At 38.6% G+C, this 13,585-nt stretch overlaps 1 protein-coding gene across 1 annotated transcript in view; it reads right to left on the bottom strand.

Moving 5' to 3' along the window:
- LOC115257248 (uncharacterized) overlaps positions 1–13,585 on the bottom strand; it is a gene marked incomplete at its 5' end in the record, with an annotated part of 66,789 nt that overhangs the window by 5,124 nt on the left and 48,080 nt on the right. Inside the window, one exon of the mRNA XM_062848369.1 lies at positions 5,967–7,467. Coding sequence (XP_062704353.1) covers positions 5,967–7,467 — 1,501 coding nt within the window. The remainder of the gene's footprint in view (positions 1–5,966; positions 7,468–13,585) is intronic.

Below are 13,585 nucleotides of genomic sequence, written 5' to 3'. Positions count from 1 at the left end.
AACATGATATCAATGTAACAAATAATATTTATTGAACGACGATTACGATTCGCAATAAAATCGATATTTTAAGGCATTCAGGCACATTTTTCATCCAAGCTGCCGCATTTTAAACACTAGCGCGCCGATTTTTCAAAAGTCTTCCACCCTTTACAGATAAATGTATGTAGGGCCTGGGACCATTTGAGCAGTGGCACCTATTTTGGACACTTGCTGCTATACTGCCCATGATCGCATAACTGTCTCATATGAATAGGAAACTCAGCAAATATGGGACTGATATGCTATCATAGGCAGTATAACTTAGTCAATTTTTAACCGATTGACTTGCATTTTTGAACATGGCTAGATACTGTGCGTATCTGATCGTGTCTCAGAAATCAAGTCAATCGGTTCAAAATTGAGTGAGTTACAGTTGCAAGTGCACAGAATAATGTTACTCGTTGCTATCTCCTCCAATTTCAATTCCGAAGTCATTGTCTCACCCAAATTCAGAGAACTCCAACATGTGTGGGTTAAAGTTTTGCAACAGTTTACTGGTAAATCAACATACGAAGTGTTTTTCCCTGCAGTGGAAGAAATGCTTTCTAAACTTCCTCCCGAATATAGAGTACACCTTTGCGGTGATTTTAATGTGTCGATTTCATTCCAGACTTATAAAATGAGAGATGAGAATTAAACAGTTCATTTTTGAGAAGTTTGCATGCCTATCCGAAAATTAATTTTATAATGCTTTTGAAGAATTCTTCAACACCTCTTCTTTAAAACCAAACATAAATCATTTTGATCTGCATAACGACATAAACTCAACCATAAACCCCCTATGAGACAAAAGCGGCCCATCCTAAGATGCTCTTGAAGAGTTGATTTTAAGATTCTCTTAAAACTTGTTGTACTTCCGAAGATACAGTGTCGGACAAATCAATAAGACCACCAGTCCTATTTCATACAAAATGACCAAGTTTGACGATATGGTACTCGGTTTCTAGTAAACCGATTTGGGTGAAATTTTGACAGCCGACATGGAATGACGAGAATTTTGATTTGTCTCTCTCTCTCTCTTCTTGGCGTAACGTCCTCACTGGGACAAAGCCTGCTTCTCAGCTTAGTGTTCAATGAGCACTTCCACAGTTTTTAACTGAGAGCTTCCTCTGCCAATGACCATTTTGCATGTGTATATCGTGTGGCAGGCACGAAGATACTCTATGCCCAAGGAAGTCAAGGAAATTTCCTTTACGAAAAGATCCTGGACCGACCGGGAATCGAACCCGTCACCCTCAGCATGGTCATGCTGAATACCCGTGCGTTTACCGCCTCGGCTATATGGGCCCTAATTTTGATTTGTATTAAATTGATTGAGTTCTGTTCACAACATCAAAAGTTACAGATATACGGTGCGACAAAATTCCAACACCAGATTTTTATGATGGTTATTTGTGGTCAATTCAATAAAAATGTCCCCAAGTTTAAATTGCATCCCTCATGTTAGTACTTGTTTATCAGTCATCAAGTATCAGATACAAATATATATCCTTCGATAATGGCAATCTGAAAGTTTTCCTATTATTTTGTCGTTTCGTATATCTGTAACTGTTGATGTAGTGAACAGAATTCAATCAATTCGATACAAATCAATATTCACGTAACTCCATGGCGACTGTCAAAAATTCAGCCAAATCGGTTCATCAGAAACCGAGAATCACATCGTCAAACTTGATCATTTTGTATGAACAATGGCTGGTGGTCTTATTGTTTTGTCCGACCCTGTATCCTCTAGGCGACTTGCTCTGTACTTGTAGAGCGCTTCAAGTGTGCGATGCAAAGAGCAATACATTGGTCATAAAATGTTAAACATTTCATTTCATTTGATTCACTTTGTCCTAAGACACAAGAGTTTATAGAACGGCAGTAAAAAATATGTTTTCTGCTTGAAACACTCAATCTTCGTGTAGAGTTAAGCAAATAAGTATAAATTTGTAGTAATTTGCTACTTTAGCGCTGTTGAGATAATTCCATATTTTGAATCTGCATGCCTTACTGAGCCGAAATCCAAATTTTCATGAATTTTGGTGCCCCGGAACCTATTAAAAAATCAGTTTGAATTTGTATGATTTGTAAGTTTGTTTGAAAATCATGTTTTCCACGAAAGTAAGACGATTTTACAAGAAATTGCCTACTTTTAGGCGATACATGCGAAACCTTTTGAGAAACATTGAACACCTAAAAGCAGGCAATTTCTTGTAAAATCGTGTTACTTTCGTGAAAAACGTGATTTTTCTAACGAAAACAGTATGTTACCATCAAGTTTTACTTATAGTTTAATTCAATATGCTTAAGACCCAGCTTAGGACAGAAAAATCTACTTCTTGTGTGCCTTAAAATCTTTTACAAGCGCATAGAAATTAGACTCAAAACTGAAAATATTTTGGCGGCCTGGAAAAAGTTCTACATCACCTATATACTTCTTAACCCCCAGGCCTGACGTAATATACAATAATACATGGAACTAACAACTTTTCAGATGAATTCATTTGAATTCCAACTAATGGGACCTTGCTGAAAGGAAGGTTATGCAATTTTTACCCCTCCTGACCCAGACGTCCACTGGAATAAAACTGTCCTCGTGGCTCCAATTTTTGTGGCTCCCAGCATATTGAAACTACAACTAATAGTGAAGTAAACCTCAAAATTTCATTAAAAAATATTGATGTTTGCGTCTTTGCCAGCGGTTTGAAATTTTGTTGTAAGCCCCGTAGCCTACGGGTTAACGGTATGGATCAGGAGCTGATATTGGCTACCACTCCCCAACCTGCTTTGCACATACAGGGGATAGACAAAATGATCGGGACAGGCAAAATTTTCCCATCTCAAAACATATTCAAATAGCTGTAACTTTTTGAAGAGTGCAGCAAATGTTCCCAAAATTTTACTGTTAGTGGATTAACTAGTTGTGTATCAGTGGACAAAATTTGGAAAAGATCGGGCTATTCTGCAGTTATAAAGATTCTAGAAAAAGGTATATTTATTCGATAGCCAACTTTGAGCTGTTATATCTCCGGATTCAATGATCCGAATGCAATAAAATTTTGACCATTTATGACTTATATAATGAGCTTTGAAAAACTTTTGACTTAACTTTAAATTCTTAACATGGAAAAAAATTATAACGATTAGATTATTTTTCTAATAAAACACCAAATTTTCCTAAATTTCAACATCGTTTCAAAATTCAAGATGCTAATTATAGTTCATTTATATTCCCTCTAATTGTCTTGAATATAAATATGTTTTGAAAGAAAGTAACAACATAGCCGGAAATTCATTGAAAAAGTAATGGGATGCATATTAAAAATAGACCAATTTACTAAAAAATCATAAAATAAATGAAATCACTATAACTTTTTCTCTTGTTAATAATTTCAAGTTGAGTCAAACGTTTTTCAGAGCTCATTATATAAGTCGTAAATGTTCAAAATTTCATTACATTTGGTTCATTGAATCCGGAGATATAACAGCTCAAAGTTGGCTATCGGATGAATATACCTTTTTCTAGAATCTTTATAACTTCGTGCAGAATATCCCGATCTTTTCCAAATTTTGTCCACTGATACAAAACTAGTTAATCCACTAACAGTGAAATTTTGAGAACATTTGATGCACTTTTCAAAAAGTTACAGCTATTTGAATATTTTTTGAGGAAGGACAATTTTGCCTGTCCCGATCATTTTGTCTATCCTCTGTAACTCTTGGAACGCATTGTACAAAGCCGCCAAAAAAGCAAGTCCTGAAAAGGTATAGTTGTGTTCCATGATGGCTGTTGTGAGACATTAGCAACGAACGTATGGCTTCACAGGAAAAGCATGTCACAATTTAATGGACGCTTTGATGGTTCTTGAAGGAGGTCCTAAGCTACATGATCTTTCAAATGTAAGCGTTAAATTAACTATGATGGTTAATAATAATTATATTTCAGGCATTGAAACTCTACAAATACATCTACAGAGCGTGTTTCATAGATAAATTAGATCTAGACTATACCACGTTGAAGGCTATGTTTGGAACGATATGGGAGACCCTTAATTTGCCGAATTTCTCAAAGTTTCATATTTTGCAGTTTCAGTTGCTGGTCTGAGATGATACATACTGGAAAATCTCTTGGTGTGTTCGGAGAGCAAGCTACTGAGAGCGTTCCCAGCAACTTTTCAGAAACAGGGGAGAGATATCGTTTGCTCCAGACATTTAAATCCTATTTCAACCAGCTGTTGAATGCTGGCATTTGAATTGGTTTTGGTTATTTGTAGTAAATAGTAACTGTTTACTTGCTGCAAATAATGTAAAAACCCATGGATTTGGATTATAGATTCAATTCACGATAACTTTTGGTTTCGTAGATAAAATATTCTCAAATTTTCAGTAAAAAGACTCGAATACCATACGATTCTAATGTTGAATTCCAAATTTATGAGGGACAGGTTGATGGCCACGATCGTGAAACAACCACGATTGAATATGTCCAAAGAGAATTTCATTAAAAATCGCCCTAAAATTTCAAATCGCTCAAACTATCAATTCTCTCGATGAAACATTTCCAAAATTTCAGAGATGATACCTGGATACTCTATCTTTCGAATGGTGGGTACCGCTTAGATGGGTATTTTATTTTGTTAATAATGGGTTTAGACACACCGTGCTTAGTATTCTTGAGTTACGCTTTTAGCTCTGGCATGAGCTGAAACAAATTTAAGACGATCTTATGGTGATGTTGATTAAAATCATCGATAATGGACCGACCACCGGCCTAGATTTCAATGGAAGACATGTTGAGAAAACTCATGAACAATGTTCTCATAACCAGGAACAATATTTTTAAATATTTTATTAGTGCATTATAATGGAAGCGCGTTGCAATTTTTGGAAGTATCTTGCAATATATATAAACGATGAATTTTGCTTGGCATTTGGCATCCTTGTTACACCACGGAAATATTTCCAATTTGTGTAATAAATTAATCCCGATCACAATAATGTGTCATTTTCATTGTGTTTTTTTTTTTTTTCAATTTAATTCAACAAACTTTTCTGTCGACATAAAAGCTGCATCAGCAACAACACTGAAAAATTTATTATCGTTTTATCGTGCACTTGAAAAATTCTACAAGGAGAGAGCAATTCGCCTTGAGGACAACTTGGGAAGTACAACAAGTTTTAAAAGAAATTTAAAAACAACTCTCCAAAAGCATCTTAGGATGGGCCGCTTTGGTCTTATGGCGGGTTTATGGTTGAGTTGATGTCGTTTTGCAGAGCAATTTGGTTTATGCATGGTTTCAAAGAACAGGTGTTGAAGAATACTTCAAAAGCATTATAAAATTAATTTTGTTACTTGGGATTTCCAATATTAGGATAACCGATTAATATCTTGTTTTGTTATGATTCTAAATTTTGGTATGCTGAAGTTACTCGCTTCTGCTCGGGATCAGAAATGGAATTGATACATGACCTGTAGCGGGGGTGGGGGTAAGACGGACCGGGTGGATAAGACGGACCACTGAATAGTCCTGTCACTTAAGAGCTGAAATTTGGCATTCTTTTACGATTGACTCTATCTTCTTATCAGTTGATGATTATTAAACCACTCTATGAGAGAATATATGGTGATCTCGAGATGATAAATTCTCCATTTCTGCGAGGAATTCGTGCAATTTGGAAAACTGTGTTGTTGTTTTCTTCATTTCTTGTCTTTTCAACAGTACAGCTTTCCAAAGTTTTTCTCAAACAGCATCAAATTAGATAAAGAATCATACCCATACCCACGGTTTTGTACCATTTCTTTGGAAAAACGGAGAATTCATCTTACCATACAAAAATTCGGCTCATTAATGCAAATCTAGTACTTCACCAATCGCGCCCTATTGTCTCATGACTATATATAGTTCTCATTAACCAATGAAATAAAAACTTATACTCACCAACCCTGCCTGCCGGCCCGCGTCGTCGTTGCCCTGATGGTCGTGGTTTCACTCTTCTGTTGTTGCTGCTGCTGCTGTGGCTGCTTATCATCTGCCCTGGACTGTGCCACGTGCTCGATCTCAACCTTGACTTCCGTCGTCGACTTTTCCGCCGGTTTCAACGTTTTGTTCAGTTGAATGGAAGATGCATGTGTGCTGTCCTGTTCCTGTTCGCTGGTTGCCTCCACAACGGGCTTGACATGTTCGTGCCGATGATGATTCCTTCGACCGAATTTCCAGTGATTCTGATGTGCCGAAGTTTGCTGCTGGTTGGTGTTGTGGAATGTCTGTTGTGGTTGCGGATGAGTCTGATGTAACGTGATTGCGGCGGAAGGCTGCTGCTGTTGGGTCTGTTGTAGCGGTAGATATTGTGGGGCAGCGTAAGGGGAAGATTCTGGGAGCTGTTGTTGGGTCTGTTCCACTTTACTTGGACTGTGTGATCCATGATATTCGGAAACAACGTTGTTTTCGTTTCCATTTGCCTTTTCGGGATACTCGAATTGCTTGTGGATGTAGTAGGTCGGCTGTTGACTGCTGTGGTGCTGTTTATGGGCTTTTGTTTTGTAGTATGTCTTCGGAGGTTCCTCATGAGATGGTTGTTTAGGGACAACGAAATCGACGTGTTCTCCGTTTTGGACTGTGTTCACCGAAAGAGAAGGCTGATGCATTTGTTGGGGTGCAGTTTGCTGTTGGGCAACTTGAGCTTGTGGTTGAGGTAATTCAATTTCTTTAGGGATAAAATAACTAACGTGTGTTTGAACTGGTGCTGAAGCTGGTTGTTGTTGGTGCTGATAGTACGTCAAAGGTTGTTGTTGCTGTTGATTGTTTTCTTCTGCATTGCCAGCCAGAGTTTTTGGGTGGTAAAAATTGGTTGAGATTGACAGAGGACTGACCATTTGAGGTTTCTTTGAGTGCTCTTGCCACTTGTATGCAGATGACGGTTTCGTTGAATAAAACTGTGGCTTATGGAACATAATTACTTCATTATGCATTCCCGCATGCGTTGAGGGTCCAAAACCTGGATGGACATTGCCGATTGGAACAGTCTTGAATGTTTGCCCATGTGAAAATCCATACTTGCTCGGGTAGTTCTCGGGCTTAACGAAGGTGGGTTTCTCGTGAACAACAGGCTGGAATTGCGAAGATCCAGGAGTTTCTAGTTTCCCCAAAGCTTGGTGACCTATTTTCAGCAGTTGGTCTTCCGTATTGATAGCTGGCACAAAGTTGGGTGAAGGTGGAGACGGGTGGGACTGAGATGGTACTGTTTCTGTTGGCGTAAAGCTGGACAAAACAGGAGTATCTTCCTTTAGTTTGTGAGGTAAGAAGTGGTACTCTGATGGTTTATACTGATGAGAAGGCATGAATTGGGGCATTTTGTGACCGCCGTATACCATTCCTTCTAGCCCAAGTATGGGCAGCATGTGTTCCAGGGAGAAAACTTCGTGATCACTCGAATGAATCTCTGAAAGAAGAAAAATATAAAGCAACAAATGAAACACAAAAACATGACGTGCGTACAGATGCAAATACGAATATTTTTAGCGTTTAATATGTAGGGTAATTCATGTTTTTTGGACAGGCTGAGGACAACGATAGAAAAACCGTCCCCTAGCTTCGTTAGAAAAGAATTTATTATTTTGCAAAGTTACTATTACGCTAATAATATGATTGTACTTTGCGTTCCTGGTGATAAAAAGCTTAACGATCGCATTTTAATCAGAGAAAATCACAAATTCCAATCGCCTGTTAGAATTGCATTTTGGACACCGAATATATGTTTTGGACACCCTCAGGGATATATAATTTGGACAGGGCAATTATCTCCATGTTTAGCCATGAATACTGCTTTATCATGAAAGTAGCATAAATTCACAAATATTTTCTTGTAAATAATCAAATTTCTCTGCTTAACAGGCATCTATTTTGATAACTATTACAGTTTTTGTTAAAATCGAGGAAATATCGCCAGAACCACATAATACGCCTCCCAATATGCAATCGCATAGCATCCCCATGTAGTTCGCCAGATGACCAAAATATATTTACAGTACAAAACTTGTAATGTATTTTGGACACCATCGATTTCAGGCGTTCTAGATGAATGTTAAGAGATTGGCTGCCCAATGCTTCTTTATTGAACAGTTTTCATTGCAATAAGGCTTTTAAATTTCTTACCATTATCAATTCTACGATTTTGGGGTGAATATTGTATGTGACTGTGAAGTGTATGTCGTCTTGCATACCTGTGCATTTGAGGGGTTTTAGTGAAATATTTTACATTTTCGATAATTTTGAAGTAAATTCTTAATTGTTAAGCGTATTTTCAACGTAAGTCATCAGAATAGAGTCTGTTTGATCCAATAATCGATATTCAGATGTATCTACTTTGATTAGCTCTCCGGAACAAGACATACATCGCAGTGCATGCCCAAATTATATACATGTCCAAATTATATTTTTTACCCTATAGTTATTTATGTAATGAGTTGCAAAGAGTAGATTTTCTCGGAACGAGTCGTACAATTATCCAACGAGGCTTGTCGATTATCAGTAGATCTTTTTTTGATTAACGCTGATTAAATCCAAACCCAAAGAATTTGGACAGCAAATCATACATATTTCTAAAATATTAAATTCAAATTTCACATATCTATTTTGACCATCGTGTTTCCAAATTACCCGAACCCTTAGAAAATATATTTGATTGAGGATTTGCTAGGGATTGTTGGAATGCCCTCCTGGTTCCGGAGTTTTCCGTAATCAAAATGGGTCATTTGAATTTCCTAGGAATTCAAGGGATTCCGGGAGATTTTGTCAAGCATTCTTGCTGGGTTTCTTCCGAGCAATCTACGTGGGTTTTTTTGTGATTACTTCAATGATATCCAGGGCTTTATCCTGAGATTTTATCAAGGGTTTTTTTTTTCAGAAATTCCTCATGGGATTTTTTCAGGAACTCCTATTGGCCTTCCCCTATGAAATCCAGTTAGGATTCTTCAAGTGATTCCTATCAAGGCTTCTTCAGAAATTCTACCTGTGGTACTTCCAAGAATACTTCTAGCGATTGCTGCTATATTTTTGTGAAATCTTTCTGAGATTACTCCGGAAATGCCTTCTGTGATTCCATCGGAGACTCCAAACTAATAAAAAACATTTGCAGAGATTTTATCCAGGAATTCCAGCTGAGATCCCTCAAACAGTCCTTCTAGGACTCCTGCAAACTGTAAAATTTTCAGGAGTTCTTCCAGGGATTTGTCTAGAGTTTTCTCGTGGGATTTTTGAGGAATTTTTGCTGGGATTACTCATGGTAATATTTCGGGCATTCTTCCAGAATTCCCTACTGTGATTCCTTTAAGAATTCCTGAAGAGATTTTATCCAAAGATTACTCCAGTTATTTTTCATGGGATTCCTTCAGGAGCACCTCGTGAGCTTCCTACATAAGTCCCAGCTGGGATCCTGCGGTTCTTTAATTTATTATTTCTAGAACTCCTCCATGAATTCTTACTGTGATACCTCAAAATTCTAGGAATTCTTTTAGAGCTTTCTCCTGCTTTTTTTCATGCTATGATCCTTCCAGGCAATCTTCCTGGAATTCTTGCAGAAATTCATTCGGTTGTTCTTCCAGGAACTCCTACAGAGATTTTATCATAAGGTTTCTCCAGAAACTCCTCTTGGGCTTTCTCCTGGATTCTTCAAACAACTCCTTCAATGATTCTTTCAACAATTCCTCCCCCTGGGTACACCTCCAGGAATTCTTCAAATGATTCTTATAGGAATTTATCATGGCATTCTTTCTGAAATTCTTTCAGGAAATCTTCCTAAGATTCTTTCAGAAATCCTCCAGCGATTCCTTCAGGGCCTTCTTTATGAATTCCTCCAGAATACCACTAACGATTTTTCCAGGGACTTCTCTAGGTATTCCTCCTGGTATTTCTTGAAGGATTTTTTCTTTGGATTTCTCTAGGCATTCCTGATGTCTCTATAAATTCGTGTACAGTTTCCTCCAGTAATTCCTCCTAGGATTTCCGTTGAAATGTCTATAATGAAACATCCCAGGAGCTCCAGCTATGATTCCTGCTGTGATTCCTTCAGGAATGCCTCAGAGGGCTTCTCCAAAATGTTTTACTGTGATATCTGCAGGATTCCCTCTAGGGTAGGGGTTTTCACATCTTTTGGGTTGTGTTTAAATTTGTTTAAAATGTTCAAATGATTGTGAAAATAACCTGAAGTACTAAAAAAATAGGATAAAATCATTATCGAAGTTTCTGGTGGAATTGGTGCTTGGCTACCAGTGAATTTCACATCCTCGATGAAACCCTGTATTGATCCCTGGCGGATAACTGATATGGTTTTTGGTAAATATTCTTCCAAGATGTCTTGAAAAGTTCGACGAATTTTATTTTTTAAATGATTAGCTATTATGAGAACTTGTCGGATAACTTTTAATAATTGCCAGAAAAAAGTTTTTTTTTAATTTGTGATAAATTACTTCAAAGAAAATTGAAAGGACCTTTTTTTGATTCCCTGAAAGAGTGGACACATTCCGAAGGATGAAGTTCTTGAAAAAAAAACGTACCTTCTTACCTTGAATAATTTATTCGATTTTTTTAAATTCATATCTACCGAGCTCATTGGTAGTTTTTTTTCTCTCGAAATTCTTTGTAAATTCATAATAGATTTCATTACAAATTTGACGGCTTTCTGCCGAGATGCTTTGCTCTCATTTTCTTCAAGATTTCCCAAATTTAACATTTCAGATACAATATTCATGCTAATGGCATGTTGTCGCGGTGCACGATTTGAAACCCCCTGCTCTAGGGATTTCTTCTGGCATTCTTGCTGGAATTTTTGATGTATTATGTTTTTGGAGGAATTTCAGGAAGGGTGCCAGGAATCCCAGCAGTAATGCCAGGAGGAATCTCTAGAGGATTTCATGAAGGAACACCAGTTAGAATTGCTGAAGGAGTCCTAGGAGGAATTGCTGGAAGAACCACAGGATGTATTGCTTGGAGAATCCCAGTTGGAATTCCTCGAGGTAGGCTAGGCGGGGTCTCCAGTAAGCCTATAGGCTATAGTGGTTAAGGCTATGGATCGCCAATCCGGAGACGGCGGGTTCGATTCCCGTTCCGGTCGGGAAAATTTTCTCGGCTCCCTGAGTATAGAGTATCCATTGTACTTGCTTCACAATATACAAATTCTTGCAACGGCAGGCAAAGAAAGCCCTTCAATTAATAACTGCGGAAGTGCTCAAAGAACACTAAGTTGAAGCGAGGTAGGCCGAGTCTCAGTGGGGACGTAGAGCTATAAAAAAGAAGAAGAAGGAGAAGAAGAAGACGAAGAAGAAGGCCAAACGAGGCCATTACGAATTTCTCGAAGAATCCTTGGCTAAAATCTCTAAAAAGAATTCCTGAAGGAATCGCCAGATAAACTTCAGGCAGATTCCCAGGAAGATTTCCTTAAAAAATCTCACGAAGAATTTCTGAAGAAATCCCAATATAAATCTCCAGAGAAACCCTTAAGGACAAGGTATTTCGAGTACAAAGCTCAAATTTTCTAGAGCACCGTTTTTAAGCACCGGTGAACGGATTTGGATCAAAATGAATCATGCTGATTGTTCAGTGCTTGTCATAAGCGTGATGCGCGTTGTCCTTAAAATAATTTCGGGAGATTTCACAGTAGGATATTTTTGAGAAATCCTAGGAGGGATTGTTGGAGGAATCTCTAGTGACTGTGTCTATCGGACGGCCTCGCTTCGTGTATTGTTTCTCAGTGTGTGTAGTACGCCGGCATACGTATTGCTGAGGTTGTCTGTATCTGTGCGCTTGTTGACTGTGACAGTGTTTACAATATGGCATGTTTCGAGTATGTGTGGGTTCTGTTGCTTAAAACTAGAATCCACTATTCGTGTAGGGGAAGGTGGGGTAATATGCACCCCCTAAGCAAACGTGGCCCTATAGCTATGATTAAGATGATTTTATGGGTGTCTTGCACTTTGAAAATTAGTTTATTTTACTAACAGTGGTCCGCGTGATATCAGTTTTACCGAACCCAATTAACAAATTAAAAAAGTGTTACGTTTTGGGTGCTGAAAAACTGTTGGGGGCAAAACGCACCTTGAGGTGGGGCAATACGACCTCTGGCATTTCCCGCTTTGAATTCTAATGAAATACCAGGTGGCTCCATCTTACTATTTATGGCAGCAAATGGAAGGAGTAGGAGGCGGATGGTAGTTAACCCTTATGTGGCCGGCAGGGTACCCGGGTACCCAGCACCCATTTAAAATACACGGTGTAGAAAAAAGCAAAAAGTTTGCCGGCCACATAACGGTTAATAGGTTGATTCCATATTATCAGCGCGCAATTGCTTAAATTGCGTGTGCTTCAAATTAGACAATCTTTCCAAATGTGGAAAATTATCGTTTTCCACGCTTTTCATTTGAATATTCTTTGCATTCTTGGGCTTGTCCGGCTTGGCTTTACGTCTAGTTTGCCTGCATCGAATGGAACTTCACTTATATAATGAAGGTTTAGCGTGAAGGCGTTTTGCCCCGGGGGTGCATATTACCCCAGGTTACCCTACGATCGAATGCGAAGACATGATGGTTTGCTGCCGAGTGGTCTAGCAGCGCCGTCCGTTCTCGTAGCTGTGCAACCTCCACATCCTCCGTCGTCTTGCCCTGGTCCCACATGCTTTGTAGCCGGTTGGAACAGCTAACGAAAACAGGGTGAGGACATCTTCCTCCGTTTACTCTCGGTTGTTACATGCAGCACGTGTTTGCCATTCGAAACCTGAACACTACATCATAGGCGGCTATGTTGTCCTTCATTATTTCCATTGCTCATGCACGTGGATGGGTATCGAGACAATGAAGAATTACATAGCTGCCTATGATGTAGGTAACACGCAAGCTTCGACCGACAAACACGTGCTGTAAAACCGAGAGAAAACGGGGGAAGATGTCCCCACCCTGCTTTCGTTAGCTGAAACCGTAACTAAATTAAGTTTTATCATGATATGGTCTTCTACAAAGATGTTCCTTAGGGTCTCAACTACCATTCATTCAATTCTGAGCCAAATCGAACTCGCCAAACCGGAGTGCTGAATGAGAGACTGGAGGTCATCCAATTTCTAATATATTTGGACTGAACACCCCATACAAACCTTCAACTCATTTGCGACAGCATTACCCTTACTATCGCGACCAAATAAATCATAATCGGGATGAAGACCGTGTCGTGTATTTTCATATAACTAGTGGATCATATCACCTACCAAAGGTGGCTCCAACATCCACATCTTACCCTACCCTACTAACAAACACTTCTTCCCGAGACAACTGTGGGGATGCTGTGGATTCCACGGTTTCTAGTAACAACGGTTGTCGAACTAACATTCCTTCCTCTTTCCCGATGACCGTAAGGACATGGCCGGCGCCGTTATTGACTTTAACCCTCTAATACCCAACCCCGCCTTTAGACGGGGCATAGTTTGAGTATTTTTGTTATTTTTGTTACCTGGAAAATCTTTTTTTATATATTTTTGGCTGATATTTGTATATCTCAAAATGGTTTTTGGTGTATTT

This window comes from Aedes albopictus, chromosome 2 (genome assembly GCF_035046485.1).
Source record: "Aedes albopictus strain Foshan chromosome 2, AalbF5, whole genome shotgun sequence".
NCBI lineage: Eukaryota > Metazoa > Arthropoda > Insecta > Diptera > Culicidae > Aedes > Aedes albopictus.
This window is presented reverse-complemented; position numbering and strand designations above follow the sequence as displayed.